The sequence below is a fragment of the Colias eurytheme genome, chromosome 10 (genome assembly GCF_061535395.1).
Source record: "Colias eurytheme isolate Ceu_HAF_F1 chromosome 10, ilColEury1 Martin Lab GWU primary, whole genome shotgun sequence".
NCBI classification, from domain to species: Eukaryota; Metazoa; Arthropoda; class Insecta; order Lepidoptera; family Pieridae; genus Colias; species Colias eurytheme.
The window spans coordinates 4589446-4616387 of NC_142989.1; the positions used below are offsets into that span (position 1 = coordinate 4589446).

A 26942-nucleotide genomic window follows, 5' to 3' on the forward strand; every position below is an offset into this window, starting at 1 on the left:
TTGCTAATGCCCTGTTATTGTGTAGAATCAAAATTATCTAAATTAGGTTTAGTTTAGAATATTGTATCGAACTTCAAAGCCAGTATGTTCATATTTCACAACACGAGTAAAGCGGGAAGTGCGATGCTATCAAAAGGGCCGGCGGTATTATGCCCGTTGTTTCGCAACATGCGGTTACGCGCTCATTTCTTTGAAACATCGTAAAAGAACGATCATTCTTTTTACGCCATTGTTAATCACTTCCTTGTTTTAAATTGTATTTATTTTTAAGTTTTTATGGTAACGTAAATCGTAACTCTTCAGCTCGTATATCAGTCAGAATTTAATCTCTATAATTATTTTAATATCGGAATTAATTACCTATATTGAAATTTACAAACTTAAACCGTTGTGAAATTCAGTATTCAATAAATGGTAATATGATACGATGAAACAAATTATATCCTATCGAATTAAAAAATAATAATAATATCGACTCTACAAAAAAAACTAAATTGTTATACAACTTTTATTTCGGATTTACTTTACACTAATCATTAGTATTTAATTAAATTCGATGCTAAATATGAAGAGCGAAGACCCTTTTGATGTGAAATTTATTTGTTCTAGCAATGTTTTATTTATAACTGAGCGCTTAAATCGGTAACGTCGCAAATGTGTTTCTATTTTGGAACAGAGATATCCTCATTTCTTCATAGTCAACGAGAAAACGATAGGATTTTGATTATAGTTGAAAGGAAATTCAAACATTACAAAGATATTAACTGAAGATATGCCAGCTGAGATAAATAATAACTTTGCAAAACATTTAAGTGCTTAATTCGGTAAGTGAAAATGAAACATGAAAGCGTCAACTAAATATTCTCCTTTAATATTTGTATCAGATTTTGACATAGCGCCTGAAGCGGTAACGTGCGAAACAAAAGCATGTATCATATCATGTTATCTAAGTTATAAAATAACTGAATCATTCTTTTGTTCATATGAATTTTTATATATCAACATTTCAATGACAATAATAAGTGGCTAGCAAAATTAGACATGTAAATATTTTTTGCCCCGAAGATTGTTAACTTTATAATATAACAATTGTTAACTATAAAAATAATATTGTATAATGCAAATTTAGTCTAAAATCTATTTATCTAGATAGCGTAACCACCCACAGCGCCAAAGTCAATTTTAAATTAGGATTAGGCATCAATTTCAATTGGTAATGAAATCTATTCAACCCCGTAGCGAGAAATCAATGTATTGACTTAAAATTTTATTTGACTTCTTGCTTTATCGAGATCGCAATCGATGGCGAGCTCGGAAATCGGTCTAAATGAATGGATTCTCTTGAGAATCAATGAATCGTGACACTTGATGCTGAATAATTCATTTAATCAATTTAATACGAACAACGTACTTGTAATCTTCTGTATTCGAAATACGTGTCCCTGTGGAAATAAAATCATTGTTCTGAAACATGTGTCATATTTCTCGCCATTTTTGTATCGCGTGTTTTCGTTGAATAGATTCACATTTTTGTGGGTTCAAGTTGGAGTTAGTTTTAACATTGCTGTATTTTAAACTGATTGCCTACCACCTACATGTTCAGTACAATATGCAATAATATATTCAAATTAAAAGTAATATCAAAACCGATATTTGCATTTAATACTGTGATATTTTATTTTTGTTAGAATAATGTTAACTTATGCTAGAGTTTTTAAATGTAGATATGATTTTTTATAAAAAGAAAGTAATTTCATTTTAAAACTTTTATTATTAACGCTACAATTTACAATCTAAATTTAAACAAATTTTTATTTTAATACAATTAAAAGTTTTTGGTACATTTCGGTAATACTAAATTAAGTCTGATATTTTTTATTAATTACCTTTATTTCCTTGACATAATATATATCACTTAAGTAGTTATCGTAGTTAAGTCAACTTCATATTTACTTTATACTTATATGCTAAAGATAAATTATTTTCCTATTTTTTTACAATTGCAAATATGTTTTACATTTTCTTCAATAAAATATATTATACAAAGATTAACTTAAATCATCACGTTTTATAAAATTAAGTTTTAAAATCACAATCATATTAAACACTAGACGAAACGTTATACGTTTGGAAGATAATAATTAAAGATATATTTTCAGTTATAGTACACTAAATAGCATAAAAAAGATTATTTTGAGTATCTTATGATTACTTGTATCTTAATGCATGATTATACATAAAAAACAACGATTTCAAAATGTTATTGGCATGAATTTCTGTCACCTCGTAGGGATTTCAAAACAATTATTAACGTGTTTTTAATTATGGTTTTATATCTGCTAACGTATTTATATCCATATCTGTTGTTTGAGCTTCAATATTAGGAACGGGGAAATTATCATAAGAAATGTATTGTGGCGCTTGCTGTATCTCGGTTTTTGTAGCGACGGGTCTCTTTTTGGTCTTCATATAGCCTAAAGCTGACACTAAAACAATGAACACAATAAAACCTATACAGCAACCTACGACAAGGCTGAGCCGCCTCGTTAATATGTCAGCAATTCCCATGTATGTGTTAGAAAAGGGGCTATCTAACGACGTTCCGAAGATTTCTATTGTATTCACGCTCGTACATTTGCTAGTCTGAGAGTCATTCATGTAGCCTCGCAAGTGATTAAAGAGGTGTTCGTCACCGTACAATTGAGCACTGTTGTTTTCTGATGACGTAGCGATTCGTGCGTCGGGCAAGGAAGATCCGGCTGACACGCCGAAGTTACCCGTAGCTATGACGCAAATTGTATACCTAGCCCCTGGAGTTAAATGATTCAGTCTTGTCATTCTCGCGGTTGTGTTCAATATTTTACCTCGTATCTGAAAAATAATACAAAGTTAAAACAAAAAATGAAGCCGCTATTTGTACGGCGTTAAAAATCGCGTGTCGTATGAACAATTGTTAAAAGGAAGATTTAAACGAATTCACTGTACAACCAAAATATCCACGGTCGAGGAACATAAATATTTTTTATGGTCCATTGAAGTGATGCACAGCCTTTGTATTCAAATGTTTGTTGTAATGGTTGCTCTACTCTTTTCATGTAACACGTTTCAGTCATTACATTTCATTATTAATTGTAATTTGTTTTCAGGTGAATATGAAATTGTGTACGAGGATAATTGGTGTTACGAGATTCATGAAGCGTTTTGTCAAAAACAAATCGTGCTCAATACTTACTACTCCTGGCATCTGTTCCTTGTAGTAAGCTACTTGGTATCCACTTAAGCCGCTCTGATTGCGGCTCTGCCAAGACACTATTACGGAATAGGTTTGTATGTCTTGTATTGCGATACGAATTACGACCGGCACGTCGCATAGCTTTTGCGATGTCAGCTCCATAAAACTGTAGCCATGTAGTTCTTCAGGGTGCTCACATCGTAAGTTGCTGCTTCCTTTTAGCACAATTTTGTAATGATTTTGCATCCATCTCCATAACTCTTGAGATTCACAATTACACGTTAATGGGTTTTCTGCAAGATAAAATGCATGTGCATTAACTAAAATAACAGCTTAATGTACTAATTGCCATAATATGTAATAAATTAAAATGGAAGAAGACTATAAAACTAAAATTTACAAATTTTAAGACAATTTTACAACAATACAATAACAACAAGAAGACAATAAAAAAACTATTTTTGTATTTTATAACCTACCATCATATGCAATTGATTTAACTTGTGCTTCTATTGATACTAACAATTTAGTATTAATGACTTCGAAGTAGTTCTTGCTCAAGTCTATGTGCACAATTTTGTGAAGCATCCTGAAAGTGTCCGTTGCTATAAATGAAAGCCAATTTCCACTCAAGTTTAATTCAGCGAGGCTGTACAGGTATCGGAAAATACTCTTGCTTATTCTTGTTATGTGATTGAAAGATAGATCTAGTTTTTGCAGGCTTTGTAGGTCACCAGTAAATTCCTCAAGCTCCCGTATAATGTTTTGTGATATATTCAATACTCTTGTAGAATAAAGGCCTTGCAGTCTTTCTCTAGGAACATTTTCTAGTTTATTTTCGCTCATATCTAAAATCTCCAAGTTATGAAGTTTAGAAAATGCACCCGGCGATAATCGAATCAGACAATTGCTTTTCAATATTAACTTTTTTAACGACGGAAAATTTTCAAAATCTTTACTCGTTATTATCGTAAGATTAGTTTTCGTGATAATAAGTTCCTCCAACAATGGAAACTGTTTGACCGGATGTGAAAGCATTAACTGTTCTAGAGAGTTGAAAGACATATTTAGCGTTGTTAAAGCTGGCAAGACTGTTTCAGAGAGACCATTACTCGGTACATGTTTGAAAAAATTATGTGACAAGTCTATTTCCTTTAAGCCCAATGAATGCTGAAAAAAATTCGGTGGAAGAACTGTAAGCAAATTATTACTCAAATTCAATGTTACTAAATTTTTTAGGGAAGGAGAATTAAATCCGTTGAGAACGGAAATGCGGTTGTTGCAAAGATTGAGCGTTCGTAAGTTCTGTAATCCAGTGAATCTAAAAAAATCTATTCCATGTAATTGATTATCGCAAAGGTTTAAATTTTCCAATGAAGTTACATTGAATAATGCAACATGTGGGAAATCAGAAAAGGAATTTCCCTTTAAATTTAGTTCTTGTAATATAGTCGTATATGCAAACACATCCTTATGAAGATCTTTTAAATAATTATACGCTAAGTTGATTTTGATAAGATTTTGGTTCTTCGTAAAAATTGTCGGAGATAGTTGAGATATATTTGACATTTCCAGTGATAAGGATTGTAAAGATGGTAAGTGGGAAAAGGTTTTGTTTTCGAGAAATGTAAAATTATTATAGGACAAAACAAGTGATTTCAGTCCATGTATTTGAATGTATGTGATATCCTCCCAGGTAAGAAAGTTGTTGTTCATCTGCAGATCATTTAAATTTGGTAGAGATTTTATTGAATTTGATTCAATGATCGATATTGAATTAAGGTTCAAGCGAAGTTGCTTCACCGGCAACGTTGACATATCGAAATCTAAAATTATAATTTCATTTTCTGACAGATCCAATATCTTCAATTTTATTAAATGTTTAAAAGTGTCCTTTTCAATATGACTTATATGATTTTTATGCAAATACAATTCTTCCAACGTAACAACCTTATAAAAAGTCTCATTACTTAAATTTGTAAGCTTATTACTACTTAAATCTAAATATTTTATTTTTTGCAGATTCATAAAGGCCCTATTTTCAATATGTACAATAGTATTATTCTTTATATACAATCTTCGAATATTAAATAATTCGTTAAATAGATTATGAGTAAGTATTTTTAAGTTGTTCTGTGTCAGCCACATTATTTGTACATTGACTTGACCCCGCAGTGAACTGTTTTTTAAAAGTGAAAGATGATTAGAACTAAGTTGTATTGAAACTAACGAGGAATTCCTATTTGGAAATACATCGCCTATCGTAGTTAAGTAGTTATCTTGAAGGTTTATATGTTGGAGTTTCCTTAAAGTGATAAATGCATGTGAATCTATGCTTTGAATAGCGTTATTCTGTAAGTGTAATTCTAAGAGCCCGGGTAAGGGGCTGAATACGTTTCTTTTTATGTGACTTATTCTGTTATGTTGAAGCCTTATTTCTTTTAATTCTTCTAATTTATCAAATATCGAATCACTTATTTCACTAATTTGATTATTATCAAGACTTAAAGTTACTAACTTGGAATTTGATTGAAAGATTTTATTAGGAAGTTTCTTTAAAAAATTTGTTCCCATATGTAGTTGGGTTAAATTATATAAGTAACTAAAACAATTTGGTTCTAAACTTTGTATTGCATTATGTTCTAAGTTTAAAACCGCTAACGATGAAGCATTGTAAAATACATCGTTAGAAATTTCTAGAATATTATTTTCTGAAAGAAAAATTTCTGTGAGTTGAGTCAAATTGGAAAAAACTCCAGTTATATAATGTAGGTGGTTGTGACTTAAATCTATTGTACGAAGATTTACATTTTTGTGAAAAATATTTTTAGAAATACTTATTAATTTATTTCGACTTAAGTCTATTACTTCTAGGTTATTAAGGGAAAAGAATGCTTCCTCGTCTATGTGTTCAATTTGATTACTAAAAATTGTTAATGTTTTCACATGCGGCATACAACTAAGCCAATTCCTCTCGATTCTTGTAAATTCATTGAAACTAAGATCTACCGATAATAATTCCTGAATTGCAATATTTGAACTATCCGGTATCGATTGAATTTTATTCCACGCTAGTCGTAAACTGTTAAGTTTGGTCAGGTTCGCCAAAGACTTCAGAGGAAAAACGTTAAGAAAATTTTCCGTAATATCCAACTCCGTTAAAGTTTCTTCCAGATAATGAAATGCATTTTCTGAAATATTTTCAATTTTATTGCCTTTCAAATTTATTTTACTCAATCTAAGGCCTTGGAAAGTGTTTGTATCTATTTCTTTGATGTCGTTGAGTTGTAAATCAAGTATTTCAATATTTTGCAGTTGAGAAAAAGAGTCCTGTGGAATTCGTTGTAATTTACTGGAAAGTATACTCAAAGACTTCAAAGAGTCTCGGATGGATGTAAAAGCATTAGGATTTATTTCACTAATTTTTGATTGGGAAATTTGTAAATTAATTATCTTCACGTGTGGTGGTAGAAAATCTGATCTTAAATCAGTGATTGAGCTATCGAGATCGTAGATGGACAGCGACTGGATCGTTCCTTTTATTTTAGTTAATACATTTTTGACAACATTCGGAGTTGCGCTGGGACATTCAAGAAATAATCCTGAAACAAATTGTCCATTAGAATCAGTTCTATAAATTAACTTAGTAGTATTGAATTATGCAATCGATTACCTTCTTTAAAATTGTAACATGGACATATAGGATTTTCTGTGAGGCTGGGGCACTGTGGCTGTTCTTCTCCTTGCAGTATCGGGATATTTGTGATGATAAAGAATGCGTACAATCCACAATTTACAATGGATATGAGAGTAAACATGCCCATATTGACTTGACATCATTTCATGACATGTTGCGTTCGCAGAAACAATAATTATTTTACATGCTTGTATATCTGCAACAATAACACAGTTGGTAAGCTTATCGGTGAATATGGTGAACATACATATTATCTTAAAATGCAAATGCCTTGCTGAAAAAAACTGTACCTATTAAAGTTAAGTTAGTGAGATAATGAGGTATCAGCAATCAAATCTACTTATTAATCTTATGATATTTTAGGTTTAACCACATGAAATGTCCTTTTTTGTCAGGTAATACCCTATATTAGAGAAAATAATAAAATCGAAGTTACCAAATATCAGCTGTTAATTAAAGATAATTTGAAATACGAGTACCTAAATCAGTTTTAAAATTGTATAGACTTTGTTTGTTCCTTGATAAACAAAAGGCGCTATTGTAAAACCACTATAATTACACAAATAGAAATGGTTGCTTTCTAATTTAAGTAAACCGCCAGGAAGGGGTTTAATTTATTGTTCCGAGTAAATGCACGGTCTCTCCTTGTAGGTGTATTTAGTACGGTAGCTTTTATCCTCAATTTTTTGAAAACATGAGCTTTAGGAGAGTACGTATGTGTAATCAATGGAACATGAGTTAAAATTCCACAGATTTTAATGTTATGTTATGTTATGTCATCTAATGAAAAACCTACCTTAACGTTTTCTTTATATTCTTTGATAATATGTTAAATTCATTGTCTATCTGAGTCAGCTGATAAAGATTTTTACGACAAGATCAAGAAACATTGCGGCCATGTTAAATAATTGCAAGAATTAAATGTGTAAAATAAACATTGACATTTATTAATTTAATTAAGACACACGTATGTATTGTTTATTTAAACTCTTTTTAGAAAAGGTAATGTTGACTTAAGGACCCGTGAATCCACGAAAGGCCTATGTTTTGACAGGATAAAAGGAAGTCAAGTCACCATTAAAAGCGAGAAAAGAGATAAATTAAAAATCGATCTACTCTCAAAACGTTTATTTTAGGTGAAGTACCCTTGAGGCCACTGGAATATAATAAAGTACAAAATTACCTTTCAAGCGTAACTTTACTAAGTGAGGGGCCATCGCGGCTAGTCAACGAAGCCACGAAAAACATCTTATTCACGATGCTAATGTGTGTAACGCGGGGATGAGGTTAGGTTCTTTACAAGGTAATAATCGATTTTTAATGACGTCTCACACGAAAAGAAGTAAATGAATATAAATGGAGTATTAGGGCAAATTAATCTTATATATTTGGTACGTAACCGCTTTTTGTATCTTCAAACGTTGAAATTGTTAGTTAATATCACGAATTGGATACGATTCTAAGAATTTGTATTATTTACATGGCTAACTATAATATGATTGTATTTCGTAGGTAATTGCTTAATATTGTAATGTAGTTCAAACAAAAACCGCTGTTTGCTTTGGAACTATATGGAATTCTGTGAATTTTAAATTACATTAATTTTAATTATCTGTTTTGTTCTCGTTATTATAATATAAAATATCTCAATAGATGATCATGCTCTACCGAGGACCTTACAATATACAGGCTTCACATTTACTAGCAATGCCATTAAAGTCATAAATTTAACACGGAGTGTCCCAAAGTCCAACGTGAAATTGAGTGAAAAAAGTATTTTGTAATATTTCTATAAACTGTATATCGTTACTTATAGCAAATCTTTGAAGAGGTCTATATCCAGCAGTGTATGTTCCAAGGCTGAAACTTCAACGAAACTGCGTAAGCCTTCTAATTACTGATATTAAAATTCTAACAAAATCTCTGCCTTTGTTGGAATCCGTTATTAATTTAATAGACCAATACTTAATCCTATTCGCCGTAAATTAAAAAAAGAATTCGTGAACTTCCATGAAAATAAGATTAATTAAAATATTATTAAGTTTCTCTGTAACTGTTAGAACATGCAATAAATGAATATTACAGCGAATCAAGAGAAATGTAAGGAGCTACGCCCATTCATCATACGATTATTCCGAAATCACAATATAATTACGCTAATGCCTTGAGCAGAGCGCGATTCATCACTGTTAATGTCGTCCAATTAAATTTTGGGCCCTTAAAATAATTTTCAATTATTTTACACTCTTACTGAATTTTGCTTGAAAATTAATTAGGCAACGGAACTCTTACATTACATATTGTTAACGGGAATTCTATATAAATAAAATGGAGGTATCTATGACATGTTGTCTCAGTATATTTGGTATTTTGAAAGAAATAAAATATAAATATGAAAAAGCAATTTTCTTGCTTCAAATTTACGAAAAATCTTCTCCCTAATTACATTATGGAATAAGCACCCGCAGTTACCTCAACTATTATACATAGTACCTATATATTTCTTAAGCGCGTCACAAACGGTGAAGATACTATAATATTTTATCTTAAGATACTGTATTATTTTATATTACCGTATCTTAAGGTATCCGGTATCAGCGTTCTGACCATCATTTTTCTTTTTGTCATTGACCCGAAATTTTGTGGGTCATTTGTAACAGGATGGCGGTTCTACAGGAGTCTTAGTACGCAATGACAAAAAGAAAAATGATGGTCAGAACGCTGATACCGGATACCTTAAGATACTGTAATATAAAATAATACAGTATCTTAAGATAAAATATTATAGTATCTTCAGCGTGTGTGACGCGCTTTAAGGTTGCCTATTCTTTACAATGACTTATTATGTGATGATGATACGCAGGTATATAGATCAAATTGAACAAAATATAAGCTCTTTATTCTGTAAACATTCAGAGGCCTTTTATTACTATTAATACTAACTAATAAAAAACTCGCTGTTCTATCTCCATAACCATAGCCGTACGTAATTCCCAATCCCGATATAAAAAGGTGATTCCCTGGTTGTTTTACCACATGTTTTTAATTTGGTCGTTATACCTCTTTATCACAACTAGAGGTTGTAGTGTTTTTAGAGTCTAATACAATTTATGTATAATGTAAAGAGAATAAACGATCGTAATATTAAAAAGCTTTCTATAAATTATGATTATTTTCTTGTAACATTACAAGCTATTTTATTTTTTGTTTAAAACAACTCAAGATTGTTATGAAAAAACATGTCAATCTAAAACTAGGTTTTTTTAAACGTTTAAACATGACGAATAATTACTTCGATATAATGGAGTCTAATTTTATTTTATTTCTCTTCATTTTATTCCAATAAACGTTCGTTCAATTCTTTCAATATTCTTTTAAATAGGTACTTGTAAGTTATCATTCTGGCAAATTGAGCGTAATTTGTGAATATATTTCATTTTGCTAAAATATACCAAAATATAATAATTATGATTCAGTCATAATATTAATATGTGAAATTCTTTTCAATGCTTACTTTTAAAAATGATAACCGAATATGAAAATTTACTTATTATATTTTATTTTATCAATAATACATGTAGATTAAAATATAAAAAAGTAATATAACAAAAACATTCAGAGTCAGGTACGGATGTGCGGTTGAAACGTGAAACCAGTGTTGTAGGAACAAACGAAGTAATGTACTGATACAAAGGTTTTTGTTTAAAATAAATATTGAATACAGGGGTACATTTTGAACAAATATCAAGCGAATTTAATGCTTTAAATACAGAGTTCATTGAACCTAATTTTATGCTTATGTAATGAGGAATTGAATTGGTAGGTAACTAGTTTTAAATTAAATGTTTACCGCCTGTAACATTGTTTTATTTAATTGTGTTAAATATTGGTATTTATATAAAATATGGTTTAATCAGTTTTATGCTATCTAGCAGTAGCTAGTTGTTTAACAAAGATCAAGAATTTCTTTACCTTGTACCTATCTACTGAGTTTTTAGGAGGACTACATGATGCAAAGCTGGGGTAGGTATATTATAATAAATTATCTAAAACTAGTTTTTTAACCATTTTTAAATCGAAGCAAGATTTTTTTTACACAACGGACATAATTCAAAATTGGATGCAGTACCTAATCTTAATATATAAAAATCTCGTGTCACATGTTTGTCCCCAATGGACTCCTAAAGTCTAAACTATGAAAACGCGGAATAACTCTTCTCTGAAAACGCGGGCGAAGTCGCGGGCGGAAAGCTAGTTGCTTAATATGTTTAAACCTATGTTATAATTTATATATGTTATAATAAATAACTTTATTTTATTGGTAAGTTTTCATAATGTTTTAATTTCAACTGAAAAAAATAAAATATCTTACCCAGTTCGATTTCGTTATAAAGCTATCTATTGTTTTCGAACTTTACCAATGTTTTAGGAATAAAACTCGATACAGAGCTTTTCAAGCAAATATTGATTTCATCGAAACGTAGTGAAACAATGTTTTATTATGGTCTACCTACTCGCTTTTCCAACATAGATTTATTTATACTTGTTTTATAAAATTGGGCGGTGAAGAGCATTTTTTTTTTTTTTGTGTGTGGTGTCTCTCAATGTTAGCCAGAAGGGCTTCTACATTTTAACGCGGACGCGTGGGTGAATTGAAGGTTCACCCTGGTAGCGACATGCGTAAGGGCGTGGCGTCCCCCCTTGACGGAGATCTCGAACCTCGGCTTGGGCTGTCGCTTGAGTGGAGGAGGGAGAAGTCCTAGTCGGACGGGAGAAGAGCATTTGTGATACAATCACTCTTCAATCAAAATGTACTTTAAGAATGTTGTTATGATTTCCATTGATCTGCAATTGTGTATTTTCTAGAAAAACTTTTTCATTTCTTCAGATTTTAGTCCTCGTTTTAATCGGTTTTTTTCTTTGATAAGAGATCGAAGGAAAGAAACTCTATGACACCAACATATTGTTTACATGCCTTGTACCTAATAGTTTGAAGACAAGACGTACCTACTCTTGGTCGGTGCGGTGGATTATGGCTTTGATCTTGATAGGACAGTGTGTTTGGAGTATGAATAAAAACTATTGTGAAATTCATGATATTCCAAATCTGACCATTTGCAGCTCATTCCTGAATTACAACAATATTTTATGAAAAATCAAAAAAGTAATATTTGTATGTAGTATACAGTGTGTAAGACAATAATTCAGAATTATTATTTGTATTTTTATAGTGATGTAATCAGGCGGGAATACGGGTCATTGTTGACCCGTGCAGTGTACAACTCGAAATTACCAACCCCTATAGCAATACTATAATACTTTTTTTAAATATTCGTTCTGCCATTTTTAAGTAATATCTAAGATAATATTGAATTTTTAAATTTATTGAATTATTTGTTATGGTCTCGGTGGTCACAACTCACAAGGCCTGGTATGACAAATTATAACGCGCCGGTATAATGACATCTAATCTTCTATAATATAAAAATGAATCCCAAAATGTGTTGGTAAGCGCATAACTCGAGAACGGTTGAACCGATTTCGATAATTCTTTTTTTATTATATTCCTTGAAGTACGAGGATGGTTCTTATGTAGAGAAAACGTAAATATGTACCACGGGCGAAGCCGGGGCGGACCGCTAGTTTACTATAAAATTATAAGATAAGCAAACAAAATAATTTACTGCCGAATTTTAAGCTATATCTATACTAATATTATAAAGCTGAAGAGTTTGTTTGTTTGAACGCGCTAATCTCAGGAACTACAGCTCCGATTTGAAAAATTATTTTATCGAGGAAGGCTATCAAGTATATCATCACGCTAAGACCAACAAGAGTTGAGTACTGCGGGTAAAACCGCAGGGCGCAGCTAGTCTAAAATATATTAGAATCATTTGAATACTATCTTCATTTCAAGCTTATCAACTTTATACAAATGACGCGTTTCGTACCAAATGTATTAAAAGAACGCAGAGCTGCTACATTTTCAGACCTACTGAAATATTTGTTAGCAGTTAAATTATATTATGCACCTGCTGTTTTTCAAGGTTTTCCTTCATACTTTTCGATCCATCTCAACTAACTTTAATCAACAAAAGTTTAATACAAATTATATATATCTTGCTTTCAAGAATAATCAACGGCAAACGAAAACTTTCAGGTTACAAAATGAAGTATTAAAAAGCCAATTATATAATTTGCCGAGTAAATTTATTTATAAGTCATGCTTGTACAACAGAATTTAATATTGGGAAATTTTAGTTGCGTCAAGAACCTGCCATGACAAGAATATACATTAATATTAAAAAGAGGATTTTGTTTTATACATTCCAAGCAATTTTCATAAATTTTCTTTTTGATATAATATTATCTCCACCTAAGAAGCGTTGTCGTTTATATTTTAAGTATTTAGCGTGATCGATATAACTGGTCATAATGAAATAATGATTTTAAATGATATTTTGTCTTATTGTGTATTGTGATAAAAAAACATCTCAAAAGTATAAAAACTATAGCTTATCAATTTAATTCCCACAGGAATATGTTAATTATAATTAGACATCGGATTATATGCACTAACAAAATGCCAAAATATGCATGCAAATATGCACTAAAAAAGGCCGAAATATGCACTAAAAACGACTGATATGCCTAAAATATGCACAATACAAAATCAAAAAATCTTTATTATTTTACATATTATTTAAATCAAAGATAAATAAAAAACAGTGATATTTTCTTGAAATTAAGTATAGTTTTTGTGCCAAAATACAATTAAGCATTTTTACTTAATTTTTGAGCGCAAATTTGTGATGTTTGTCACCCGCGAGCCCAGTGTTGCCACCTTAGACCTTTCCGGGCTAAATCTAGCCCTTTTTTGGAATTCAACCCGTGTTTTAAGTTTTTAGCCCCGAAAGGGTAATCTAGCCCTATTTTGAATGGCTCAAAATTTACTTAAAATGGAGCCCATTTTGTAATTTTTCGCTATTTTATCATGCCAAAATAGGGTTTGTTTACTCGCTGAGCGTTTTGATTGGCTAATAAAGGTTAAAACTCCCGATACTTAACGAAATATGCACGATTCGGGAAAAAGGCTACAATATGCACTAACGCCGTAATTAGAGAGTTTTATGCATTTGCATATGCAAATATGCAAATGCATATAATCCGATGTCTAATTATAATCTATAAATTCGTATATTTTTTTTCATACTGAGATAGTCCGTTGTCATGTCAAAGTTGAATAAATTATGTAGAAAATAGTAACTGGTAAAAATGGTCATAAAAGGGTTAGCATGCGATATCGGCGACGCGACGAAGATCGCATGCTAGACAAGGCTAGACGCGAAGATCACTAACAATGAGTTGTATCGAGTCTATAGTGCACTACGTACGTACTTTTCTCGCTTCGAACGTGATACTACTTTTGTATAAAATCTTGATTATTTTATTAAAAAGAATAATGACTAAGAACTTTCGCATCAACATTTTGTTGAATGTTCTACACAATTGAACGTACAGACTGGACTGATTAAGTTAACGTACTTCTTTTGAAGAACTTTCAAGGTTTTAATTAAAGTAACGTTTATTCTTTGCAAGGGTTTGAAACTTTAATTTGAGCAGAGTTCCATTAATCTATTGAATTAGTCTCGTGAGCATTACACAAAGTGATACTGCCTTGTCACGTTATGTTTAATACGTGACTGGGGAAATTCCGAATATTTTCGGCGGCAATACCTTCATGTTATCGTCGTGAAATAAAATGTATTGAAGTGGGAATATATCAAACATTAGATATCGATAATGTTATAATAAGTAGGTTCAATTATTTATCTTCTTATTTTTCATGTTAGTGTCCTCCGAAATATTATCGATATTTTAAAGAATCAAATTTCTGTGAAAAAGTCTGGATTATTTATTTATTTTAAATTGAAACAAAACATTTATAAACTACCTACTAATCTGTATTTAATATATAAACTGATCCCTAGAGTCGGCCTCTAATGCTTTGAATATGAGGTACCTAAACAAAAAAAGAAGTTCACTTTTTTAAAGTGTGAGTACCCTTTGTAAGTGTACAAACTTTTAGTTAATTCAAAATAATTTATTTTATTTTATTTGACGCTTCTGCATACCTTAATTAGAATTAAAACAAGAATACTTAACCGACTCGGTATTATTATATGACTTGAATGTGAATTGTTTACTGCGCTTATTATGGAGGCTTTTTCTTGGTTTTTAATCATACCCTCAAAGTTGTACGCTTAGGGGAATACCTTTATAAAGTTTTATATAGCTCTATAAGATTTATTTATTCAAAACGTGAGAGCGCTAGAATAATGGCATAAAAGAATATACGGTCAAGCGCGTGTTGGACAACACGAAGAAAGACTTTCTAGTACCGTATAAATCAAAATAGCATTTCACAGTTCAAATTATAATATCAGGTAAAAAGGTCTGAGTTGTGTCATATATCTATGCATCGATAGACTGACGAACTGATGAACACGACGAACCAGACAATTTCATTTATTATAGGGGTTCGCATGTTTCATAACACACATGATATAGATATTGGCGTAGCAGTGACTTCACAACAAAGTCCCAAAACCTATTTGCGCGTGATATCTAAACTGCTCCACCACGATAGTACTCCAACCCATGAAAAGATGATTACATTGACAAATGGCCCGTCCCTTGAGCCTTCCAGTCGGTAATCTACTAGCGAATGTAGTCCAATTAATTCTCCGCGCTATCTTTACTGAAATTATTTCTCTGACGCTCACATGCTCAAGAAAGAATTCGCTATATCTATTGTAATTAAGATCATATATCATACGTATTAATGTCTTGTTATGTTATCCCAGAGTGAGTTCATTGTTGGTTACGATATTCGAGTAAAAGGTCCGCTTTGTTCGGTCAACTGTGGGTTGCTTTGTAGATTCATCTGAACGCGATTAATATTGTTATAACATTATCTAGTTTATCAAACGCAAATCTGATTGAGCCACGATTACTTGATGAGTTTAGGCTAATGAAGGTTAATGTTAACTCAGTTGTTAACGTTTTGGATAAATAGGTTTTGATAATTTGTATGTAGTTTGTTTATTAAATGCTTTACTGGTTTTGTTAATAGATATAATAAACTAGCGGTCCGCCCCGGCTTCGCCCGTGGTACATGTTTACGTTTTCTCTACATAAGAACCATCCTCGTACTTCAAGGAATATAATAAAAAAAGAATTATCGAAATCGGTTCAGCCGTTCTCGAGTTATGCCCTTACCAACACATTTTGCGATTCATTTTTATATATACGATTTAAGTTTATTTTAATTCTTAATTTTTTTCAATATAATATTATCAGTTTAAATTAAATATAATCTTTGTAAGTTTACGAAAGTTAACATTATGAGTTATGACCCATAAAATAAAAATGTGTTAATTACTTCTTGAAATATGGCATATATAAATATAAAAAGTAATAACAATACATTTATTTGAGTTTTGTTTTACGCGAGTAATATAAACATTAAAAAAATTGACGAAACGAAACAACGCTACAAATAATAAAACGATTGAATCACGTATGAGCGCCGTAAAGTCTTATAATATTTGAACATAAAAAATAATTACGGAAAAATTCTAATCAAACGGCTGTGTTAATTGAAAAAATGTAGTTTCATGTGGGCATCGCGTGCGGTTGCCAATTACAGATGTGATTGTAATCTCGGTAAGAACGGGGTCACAGAGCATCCGCAGATCCCGGCTAGACGCCAAACTATCATATCATGTTATGTTGTAATACCGCCGGTTCAAGCTTATTTGTACTGGACTGAAACTCTTATAGAATTGCATTTAATACACTCGCTATTTCCTCGTTCGGATCTCAAGTGTGCTATTACAGTAAATGAGAAAGTTGAGAAAGTGAATAAACATGCCCGCGACTTTACGAAGAACGCGGAACTTTTGGAAAGTAAAGGAGATTATTGTACGCTGATTATGCTAAGATAGTTAAGGGTTGAGAGATTAGTTAAATTCGGTACACCTTTTGAATAGTCGCTACTACCTTACGTGACGTACGCAATATATGTATTTATCCTCAGCTCTATATTTTAATTAATACGTTGTATACTTATTTATTTATCTGTAGATGGCAAATAATAATCAGTCTACTTAAGCCTGAGGCGGATCTCGAAGAGCTTCCTCGGAAGTATTATAACATACTAGAGGTCCGCCCCGGCTTCGCCCGTGGTACATATTATTTCGCAATAAAAGGTAGCCTATGTCCTTTCTCGGGTATCAAAATATCTCCATACCAAATTTCATGCAAATTGGTTCAGTAGTTTAGGCGTGATTGAGTAACAGACAGACAGACAGAGTTACTTTCGCATTTATAATATTATTATGGATTAAATTAACGACCAGTATGTTTAAAATACTGAGAGTTACAATTGCAAAGTAATTAATTAATTATTATTTTATTTTTATATTTCTAATCTTTACAAACATATAATTTATATATTGTCACATGTGTAGGGTCAGGGAGGAAACAGTGACTCAGGCGGCTACAGTGACTCATTACTAGTTCGGCTAGAATAAGACGTACACTGTTGTTGTCTACCTCCCTCGTTTGAAGCTAACGGTCCTCGGACTTGTACAAACCAATCAGCCGGCGTCTCAAGGGCCGAACAGTGGCGCCACCACGTGTTTTTGTTTTAGTGCTCACAAAATTATATTTTTAACGTAAGTTTGATTGATTTTAATATCTAAAGTATATAATAAATGTTGTAATCATTTTTTCTGTCTTATAGTTATGTTTATGCAGATTACCTTTGTATGTTTAATTTAGTTTATTGATTGATTTTTCGATCCATTTGAATATGAAATAATCAAAATGACGGAGTTGTGTACAGTGACTCAATTTGAAGCGGTACACAGTGACTCGTGAGCCACTGTGTACCTACTTCAGTTTATAGTATGCAGTTCTATGTTTTCCTTTTGATTTTTTAGGTAATTTGTTTAATTATTATATTTTGTTGATAGAATACCACGGCAAAAATCTGCAGAATGAAAAATTGATTATTTATAAGAAATGGAGACTCGATAAGACAAGCATCTAAAGGGTCGGTGTTGCATTTGCTACCCTTAAAAGATAATATTGAAAGACAAAAAACTGTGAAACTCTTGACGATCAACAGTTGGAGCCCTAACGAACCTATAAATTTCAAGACAAATGAGTCTACCCTACCACTTACATTATGTGTCTTGGAAGAGCCAATATTTTTCAAAGAAACTGTAGAAGACAACCAACCGAATGCAAACATTATCTCAGAAAACCTATTTCCAGCCTTCATCAACATGCCATCGACTTCATCCATTAACATACCCTCAACTTCGCTTATCGACACACCATTGACTTCATATAATAACATACCACCGAGTTCATTCGTCAACAAACCACCGATGGCATCCTCACAAGTTTCTTTTAAAAGTCCGTTTGAATTCAGAGATCCAATAAAAGCCAAACCTAGACAAAATAACAGAAAACGTAGGAATCCTAGACGCAGGCTAATTGCTGAATACATCTGAAAATTTGTTTTTGGAACAAGAAAATATGACGCAAAGAAAAGTAAAATTACTCGAACAATAAGAGCAGCAGTGATGAAGAAATGGAAAATGAAGAAGTATTATTACAAGATTCGGATGATGACATGGAATGGCCAACAGATAACAATCATGGATATGAAAATGACGCTGACACTGATAACGAAAACATTATTTTAACGGATGAAGATTTAAAGAAACCTTTACCTCATTCACCTCGAGAAGGCGAATGTGTTAGAGGAACGAAATGAGAACATGGAATTTTACATAATATCATTTTTGAGGCGAAAGCCTGGTACTGACTACTGATAAGTTTATTATGCCAAATAAGCCCGATCTGTCTATTGTAAAAGAGGACGATTTAAAATTTATTCTACCTAAACCGTTAATGATTGGAACAGCTTCGAGACCATTTTATTATTTTTCAATCGATGATTAGATATAAAATGTGTTTTTTTTTGTGAAATTTTTTAATGTTTTTTATTTTATTTTATTCTAAGACTAATGATATTAATTCATATATTGAAGTTCCTACATTTGCATTAGTCATTTTATGAAAGATAATAAAGAATTTTGATTAAGTATATCTTTTTTATTTTCACTGAGCCACTGTATACTATTAGAGTCACTGTGTACTACACTATTGAGTCACTGTGTACATCCACCAGTACACAGTGACTCAAATCTATTTTTTTATATTTTATTTTTTAGTTTAATTAATTTAAAGTATAATGAAAATATAATGACACAATAATGAAATGTAGTAACCTGACTTCAAGATCAAAAAAAATCACTTTGATTATATATTATTTACTATATTTTTGAGCGTATCGAAAAAATCCGAGTCACTGTTCCCTCCCTGACCCTACTATTAGATAAAAATTGCGATAAATGATATTAATTATGTATTAATACTGTATTGTTTTTACACATAATAATATGTAACATATTGCATTAACTGTGTACTTGAGAAATAACAATACTTTTTCTTTATTTATTTAAAAAGTTAGTGATAAATGTCTCGTTTTGTCTTGGTACTCAAAAGGCGCTTATCCTCTTGAGATAAACGCTCTCAGCAACATAGGATTTGTCGTTGCGAGATACCACACACACAATATATCTCTTAAGCCCATTGTTTTTATCCTCACGAAACAACAATAATTTTCGTGGACACGACTTTATGTTATTGTCTATTGAACTCAGTCGAAAGCAATTCGCTTAGTAAACAATACCTTATAGAATTACCAGCACGAATAAGATATATCGACGAGCCAATAAATATTATAGGGGATAAAATGAAACTACATATTTATTAATGTACGTCAACTCTACATAAAAACAACGGAAAAATGAATTTAAAGTATTAAGTGCCGTAATAATAGCTCTCTGTGCTACATTACTGCAATGAATAGGCATTTGCATTTTAATTTGGCTGCTGTTATTGCCGGTTATACAGCGTTAATTGAGGGAACTTGCTGAAAGTTTTTTATGTTCACTCCATAAATTTGTCACCTCAACATTTAAGCATTGTTCGTGGAGCTAGTAAACAACGTCGTTTAGTACAATACCTCCTCTTGGAAACGCTTAGGTCCGGGCAAATTTAAAACGTGAATATTAAACGGTTCTTTTTTTGAACAACCACTTACCACTCTTTATTTACGATTATAGTCAAAAAAATCCGAAACTTTTAACACACTCCCTCGATATAGGATATTTCGAAAGCGTTTCAAATTTAGCGCGCGAACGATGACAACGACACGCTTCACGAGTTCACTCGGATATAGTTGGCGAAATATAGACAGGAGCGATCGGGAGCGACCGCTGTCTTCCCACTCCCGAAGTTCACTGGAACAGGGATCTCGACGGAGTCTGCGTAATAGGACGGCATCCCTACAGATTGGTGTATGGGAATAAACGATAATAAATTACGAACATCGTGCACGCGTGAGTCGAGCCCGTGTTCTTGATTAGTTTGAAGTCTCCGCTAATGTGTTAGACACTGACAAGGAAGACGAGACACGTGTGTTAAGACATCAACTTAAAAGTTTTGTTGAGGCAGTTTATGCCAATGAGGGTTTCAAACGTTGTTTTGAAAGTTAACCCGCATCGTACTTGTAGATTGCATGTTCCGCCTTTCGGTTATCTTTCGTTCTTTGAAGTATTTATAAAATTTTAATAAAAGTTTATGTATATATGAGTTTTGTAAAAACAAGGGCAAGGTAATCAACCTCAAAGCTATATTTTATGATGTTCTGTCCGTTAATAATTTAAAACTTCAATTTTAAATAAAATAAAATTATAACACGTTAGCTCTTTTAAAACACTTTCACGTAAATATCAAATTTTAAATTCCTGATTGCATTTCCCCCTAAAAATATAATGTTAAATTTATCATATTTACATGGTTTTGTTGACATAAACATTCGATCCAAATCAATCATTCGAAGAACCTCAAGTAGGATAAATCCATTTAGATTCGCACATGTAGAACCATCAGCGGAATGTCTCATTAATCAAACTCCATGGTCAATAAACACTGAAATGTTAGCATCATGGATTTATTTTTTGGTGCCAAACGTAAAAGGGGACACAAATCACAATCCACTTTCTAAATTTCAAATGTATAATAGATATAGATCTAGAGTTAGGAATAACTATTAATAGATATATAGAGTTAGGAATAACTATTTTAGGTTTATTCGTCAAATAGGAAATAGGTATGTTGCTTTATGAGCTCGTAATAGAGGAAAATTCGATAATAGTAATTAGATTATAATTTAACAAATAAGTCACCCATAAAAAAACAATATCCATATCTTTATGACGGATACTAAAAAAAAACAAGCATTGCAATTTTTAATGGAATTTTTAGGATTAAATTATTTTTATTTTAGGTTCAATAACCAAGAGTATTTTATCTAAACATATTCTTACTTAATCAAAGTTCTGAGCCAAACTACTTGAATCTATTTTTAGCGCGTTGGGAACAATTTATATTTACATTGAACCTTACAGGGATAAACAGGGATAAATTGTAATTATGTGTGTTCATTCCTACGCACGCACTTGATATAGCTATTAATTACATAAATATCTAGGTACTTGCATTTCCAAACAGAAAGACTTTTTGAATCAAGGAGTACCTACCTACTTACTAATAACGACGCATCAAAACAAATATTGTATTTGTAGAATAATTTTTCATTTTCATTTTCATCAAAATATTTTCTCTAAATATTGAAATTAATTTTCATATTTAAAAATCTATAAATAAATAAAACATTAAGTAAGTATTTTAGTCCATGAAATAATATGATATCATGTGTCCAACTCAAAACGCTTATTATTTATAATTATTATTCGCTATGAAAACTCAAAAGCGTGGCAGTTGCAAACAAGAACTTATTTTAACAAGGCATCATATTAAACATCAAAATGATATGAACTGGTGTAGGTTTCTGTGAAATTCAATGCAATAAGGGAAATGTTTTGTCTCTGTTATTTTTAGCATTTATGTATCGTTTTCAAACATTGGATGTTAAGTGCAATTCACAAATTTACTTTAATTAAATCAAGCATGAAAATTATTTATCATGAAAAACGAATATTAAAATCATACTGGATAAATCCTAATTGCATTTCGTATAATGCCTCACTAAAATATAGATAACAGAAAATACAATGAATGCCGATATAACTATATAAACAAAGTTTTTTAATCTATAATTAGCTTTTCTTTTTTCCATTATAAATTATGAAATACATATTATGACTTTCTTTCATTTTTATCTTTCTACTCGGTAGAAATTAATATGGATAATAAAAAGAAATCACTATCTGACAAATGATAATTTCTATAATGTATTGAATTAATAAGCTTTTTTTATCCTAATCGGGCTCTATGTTTGATTCTTACACTCAAGCTATTACTAACCCCGATAACATTTAAATTACGAAGTACCTTCCTAGTTACCTAAAGGGATTGCCGAAACTACGGGTTAACAACCCTTCTCTAAATTGTCCGAAACACAAAAACATCTTGTAAATATGCCATTACTTTAACGTTTGGTACGTAGGCGTGGTTACACTCCAATAAAAGTGTGACCAAAATCCATTTGGAATCATGTTCGAGCCCAAGTTCCATTAATAGAATATTGTTGTAATAAATAAATAATTTTCTTTCCTTACGTGCACCGCCTACAGCTTTGTTTCGGTCCTTTTCTAAATGGTTCTGTTGAAATTGTTTGTTAATGACAAGATCGTCTGTTTTTAATAAATTATTTTGTGTATAATCTTATTATTTGCGTATATTTTTACTAATATTTGTATGTTATTTATAAAAAACTAATAATCATTTAATTTTTATCATATACAAGTGTTTTTATTTCTGTTAAATCTTCTGCTCTATGTTCATAAAGCAATATATAACTGTTATAATACGAAAAAGGGAGAAAACGTAAAAAATCAATTACCTACCTCTTCCAAATCTTAAAATTACTAAATCAATTAACTACTACACTAACAAATTCATAGGAGGGAATATTATTATGTTATTCTGAATTTATTATCGGATATCATAAACCACTTAAAGTGCAGAGCAACAAAACACTGGGAGCGGTTTCAAAACTATACGATATACAGCTTTATAATCGTGGAGAATAGATAATATTAGAAAGGTATACATACTAAAATCATAGAATACGTAATACTTCATACTGAAACAAAGTGGCTGATCAAACTGATCTGATTTGAACAATATTAAATTTAAACCTTACTACATTACAATAGAGCACGTAATTTAATGAATTTTCTTTTGAATTGATAAAGAAAATAAGAGTTATAATTAACGTATATTACAATCTCTATTCATAAAAATCATAAAGTACCTACAACAAGAAAATTTGCTATTAACTAAAGAGTATTAACGTTTACATATTTTTTTAAGGTAAGGTTATTAGATCTTATATATTATAATAGATCTTATTATGTGTCCAGGAAAAAGGATAATATAACATTATCATAACTTTTAAGTTTTAAAGAATATTTACATAATATTTCGGGGAAAGCTGATTTTGGAAGGTGGCTTAAGTACCGGGCCGTTTAAAAACCACATCCAGCGAACTATTATTATTTTTTCATTACTGTTTTTAATATGGACTTTCTTCTAACATACCAAAAAATATTTATTTTTATTTAGTTTTGATGTACCTACCTAATGGATTTTTTCTATTCAATTTAAAAAATTACCGGAATACATTTGTTATTCTACCTGTGTTCACAATAATTATTTAATGGTGAAGTTATTTTTATTTAACTAAACCGTAAGTATTGACGAGAAAAATTTTGAGTAAAATCGGGAGAAAATCGATTTACCTACAACAGAGAGTATTCACTTATAATACCACAAGAGCTTCAAAATTATCGGGTATTTTCCGATAGGTTCGTTGCAAACAAATGAAGGAGTCAAGTTTTTAGTCAAGGTTAAAAAATCACGAGTGCGAAGCGCGAGTGATTTTTCCTGAAAAACTTGACGACTTTATTTGTTTGCAGGGAACACAATTGAATCACAATTGAATTGAACCTGTCAGTTTGACGTCAACGACCAGAGAAAATTTTCAAAAAATTATCAGTATAGTACTATGTAGGTTGTACCACGTGACGTCGAATGGTGCAATTCTATTGGTCGATATTTGGGTCGGAAAAATAATTGTCAGTGATGTGCTTATTGTCTGTTACTGTCTACTTTTGATAGATGTTTAATTGTAGACTTCCTTATTATTCACCCCTTGATATTAGTACAACATCTTTGGTAAAGTGTTCCATAGCATTTTAATTTAAACAACAAAAAAGGGGCCTAATTAACTAACGTAAATTATCTTTGTCGTTCGTGTTGTTTAACTTCACATCTTTTCAGCCTCAGCTCAATGAATTTTTCATCAAATTATAATTCAAAGCATTCAAAATAAAATTTAGAAAAAGTAGAACGCTCCAATAAATATAGGATATTCCATAATTGCCTCCAAAACAAAGGCATGCAAATGAAACCGTGGGTGTTCTGTCCGAAATTTGTTTTTGTTGTCAATTTCGTTTTAAATAATACGTTAATTATTTTGTGTAAAATTTATGAAGTCAATAAATACAGAGTCTAATTAGAGAAACACGAGCTCACAATACTGTGCAGCGAATTTGGCAGTGTGCATTACATACCTCATTCCGCTCCGTGCTTACTTAATTTTACTGGGAGAAGGCACGTTTAATCTTATTAGCCTGGCATCACCCCGCTGCGGATTACTAACTTATGCCACGGAATATGAATTTTATAAGATTTGTGTGTTTCGAATAGACAAATAATTAATGTTCTTAACAATCTCTTTACTCAAGTGGAGGCGAATTACGAAACTCCTAATTGTAATATAAATGGATCCCATTAAAATTAGATTAAATATTGATGAAGTTTTCCCCTTTGGAAGTTGATATATTAACCTCATAGCGCTTTACGAAAAAGGACAAAAAGCCGATACTTTCAAAATTTTACCTATAAATTGCGTGATACTAGTAATCCCCAGAGGGTCGTGGAAACTTAGTCTAAGTGCCTTTTCATTCTGTAATGGCAGAGCAAGTGATCGTTCGATAGATAATAGAAAAGTGTGTTCAAATTATATAATGAGGTATACAAAGAATTACTATTTCTTAAGGTTAATAAGAGGCTTTTAAAATATACATTTTGTTTAATGAAAAGAAATACGTTTCTATTTTTAAATGTATTTCATGTCTTACAGAATAATACTCTACTATTTAGAGTACAAGGCAGAAGCTGTAATCCTATTATATCGTTCATCTCTCACTGAAATGCATTTGCTACGCATTCGATATATTCATGGAAACAGGTATTATATTCATTGAAATAGCCACGGTAAATTTATATAGCAAAAATCATAATGTATTTCAAATACTTACCACATTGCTAAGATACTTTTCCAGTAAAATCTTATAAAAGGAAATGGCAAATATGTACGTAAAATCTACATATTCCATTTCATTTTCATAAATTGTTTTAAATATTCCTTTGATTTCAATATTCTTTAAACTATTAAATTATAATAGTTTTATAGTTGATGCTTGATTAAGTTAAACAACTTGTGACAATGAATTTATAGTTTATAAACATTATCAAATCAACTGATTATATATTTTTTCAATTAATTATTTAACAACAATGGCTTAACATAAATATGTATTATCAAATTTCTGTATCACATTTGACGATCAATTTTACAGAGGTTTTTGAAGTTCGATGCTCATTTGAATGACTTGTTACACGCTTCTTGATAATTAAAAGTAAACATGTTTGGTTTTTGGAAAACATAATTTTATAGTTTATTTAGACAATAATGAATGTTGTTATAGTATAATAACTTTTTATTTAGATATGCTGTAACCAATTAGTGTATAATTAATTATCAGCCGATTTCCAAAAAGTTATGTATTTCGATTTCTCCGTCAAGCATAAACCGATTCTGTTTGATATTTTCAATTTTGTATTAAATACTACATTTAAGATATTTGCATATAACACAGGTTTACAATTAACAAATGTTATAAAAGAATTTTATTAGAAGAGCGCAATTTTCGTTCCAAAATATTTTTCTCCGGAGATTGAACCAACGCCCCTGGGAGCAATATATAGGGTCGGTATCCGCTAAGCCAACTCCCTATTTCAAGTACAGAACTGCGAATAGTTTACTGATACCGTTTCACTCTGCGGAACAACAGACTTGGATATATTAACAGTTTGCCAAAGCTATTATACAGGAGTATCAATTTTCACTAGAAATGACAGACTCGAAGTATAGGTACGCGCATTGTAGAGTTCCTAATCAACCATAGGAACTAATGCGAAGTTTCGTAAGTTATGACAATCGAAGTTTATACTTAGCAAATAAAAATAACTTCGTTAAAAAAACCGACTTCAAAAACAAAAAAGTAATAAAAAAGATTTGATATTATTCATTACTACATACATATATTACTATTTAGATGTGCTATTTGTTAAATAGGTTTGAAGTCGGTGACAAGCACTAAGAATATTAAGCCCGTGTAAGCCGTTAAGTTTTACATTGGTTTGGTTTTTTTAAAGTAGTTATTTTTATTTAATACTTTTTAGTGTATTTTTCAACACGAATCAAACGAGCCTAAACTCGATAAAGTTCAGTCAATTAATAACTGAGTTCCTATGACCAACTTCCGTTTCCATCATCAAATCGGCTCTATGTCATGATAAATTTTCATCGCTATCCAATTTACATACGTATACAAAATTTCAGCTCAATCGGTAATCGGGAAGTGAATCAAAGTAACTTGGTAGATTTTCAATTAAGTCATCGAGATCGGACAAAATGCTCATAAAATA

General features: G+C 31.1%; 1 protein-coding gene across 1 annotated transcript; it reads right to left on the bottom strand.

Moving 5' to 3' along the window:
* Nucleotides 1–1844: 1844 nt before the first annotated feature.
* LOC149905143 (uncharacterized) lies at nucleotides 1845–20354 on the bottom strand. The gene is made up of 5 exons (XM_090106621.1): nucleotides 20179–20354; nucleotides 6906–7125; nucleotides 3712–6834; nucleotides 3233–3525; nucleotides 1845–2871 (listed from the first exon to the last, which is right to left on the bottom strand). The coding sequence occupies exons 2-5, from the start codon at nucleotides 7054–7056 to the stop codon at nucleotides 2323–2325; spliced, it is 4116 nt and encodes a 1371-aa protein (XP_089962747.1). The 5' UTR covers nucleotides 7057–7125; nucleotides 20179–20354; the 3' UTR covers nucleotides 1845–2322.
* Between the last annotated feature and the right edge of the window lie 6588 nt (nucleotides 20355–26942).

Excerpts from the sequence above, each read along its gene's own strand:
- LOC149905143 (XM_090106621.1), bottom strand. The coding sequence starts at position 7,056 with ATGGGCATGTTTACTCTCATATCCATTGTAAATTGTGGATTGTACGCA. Across the intron at positions 6,835-6,905 it reads ATGTTACAATTTTAAAGAAG|GATTATTTCTTGAATGTCCC; the intron begins GTAATCGATTGC and ends AATTTGTTTCAG. Across the intron at positions 2,872-3,232 it reads AGGAACAGATGCCAGGAGTA|ATACGAGGTAAAATATTGAA; the intron begins GTAAGTATTGAG and ends ATTATTTTTCAG.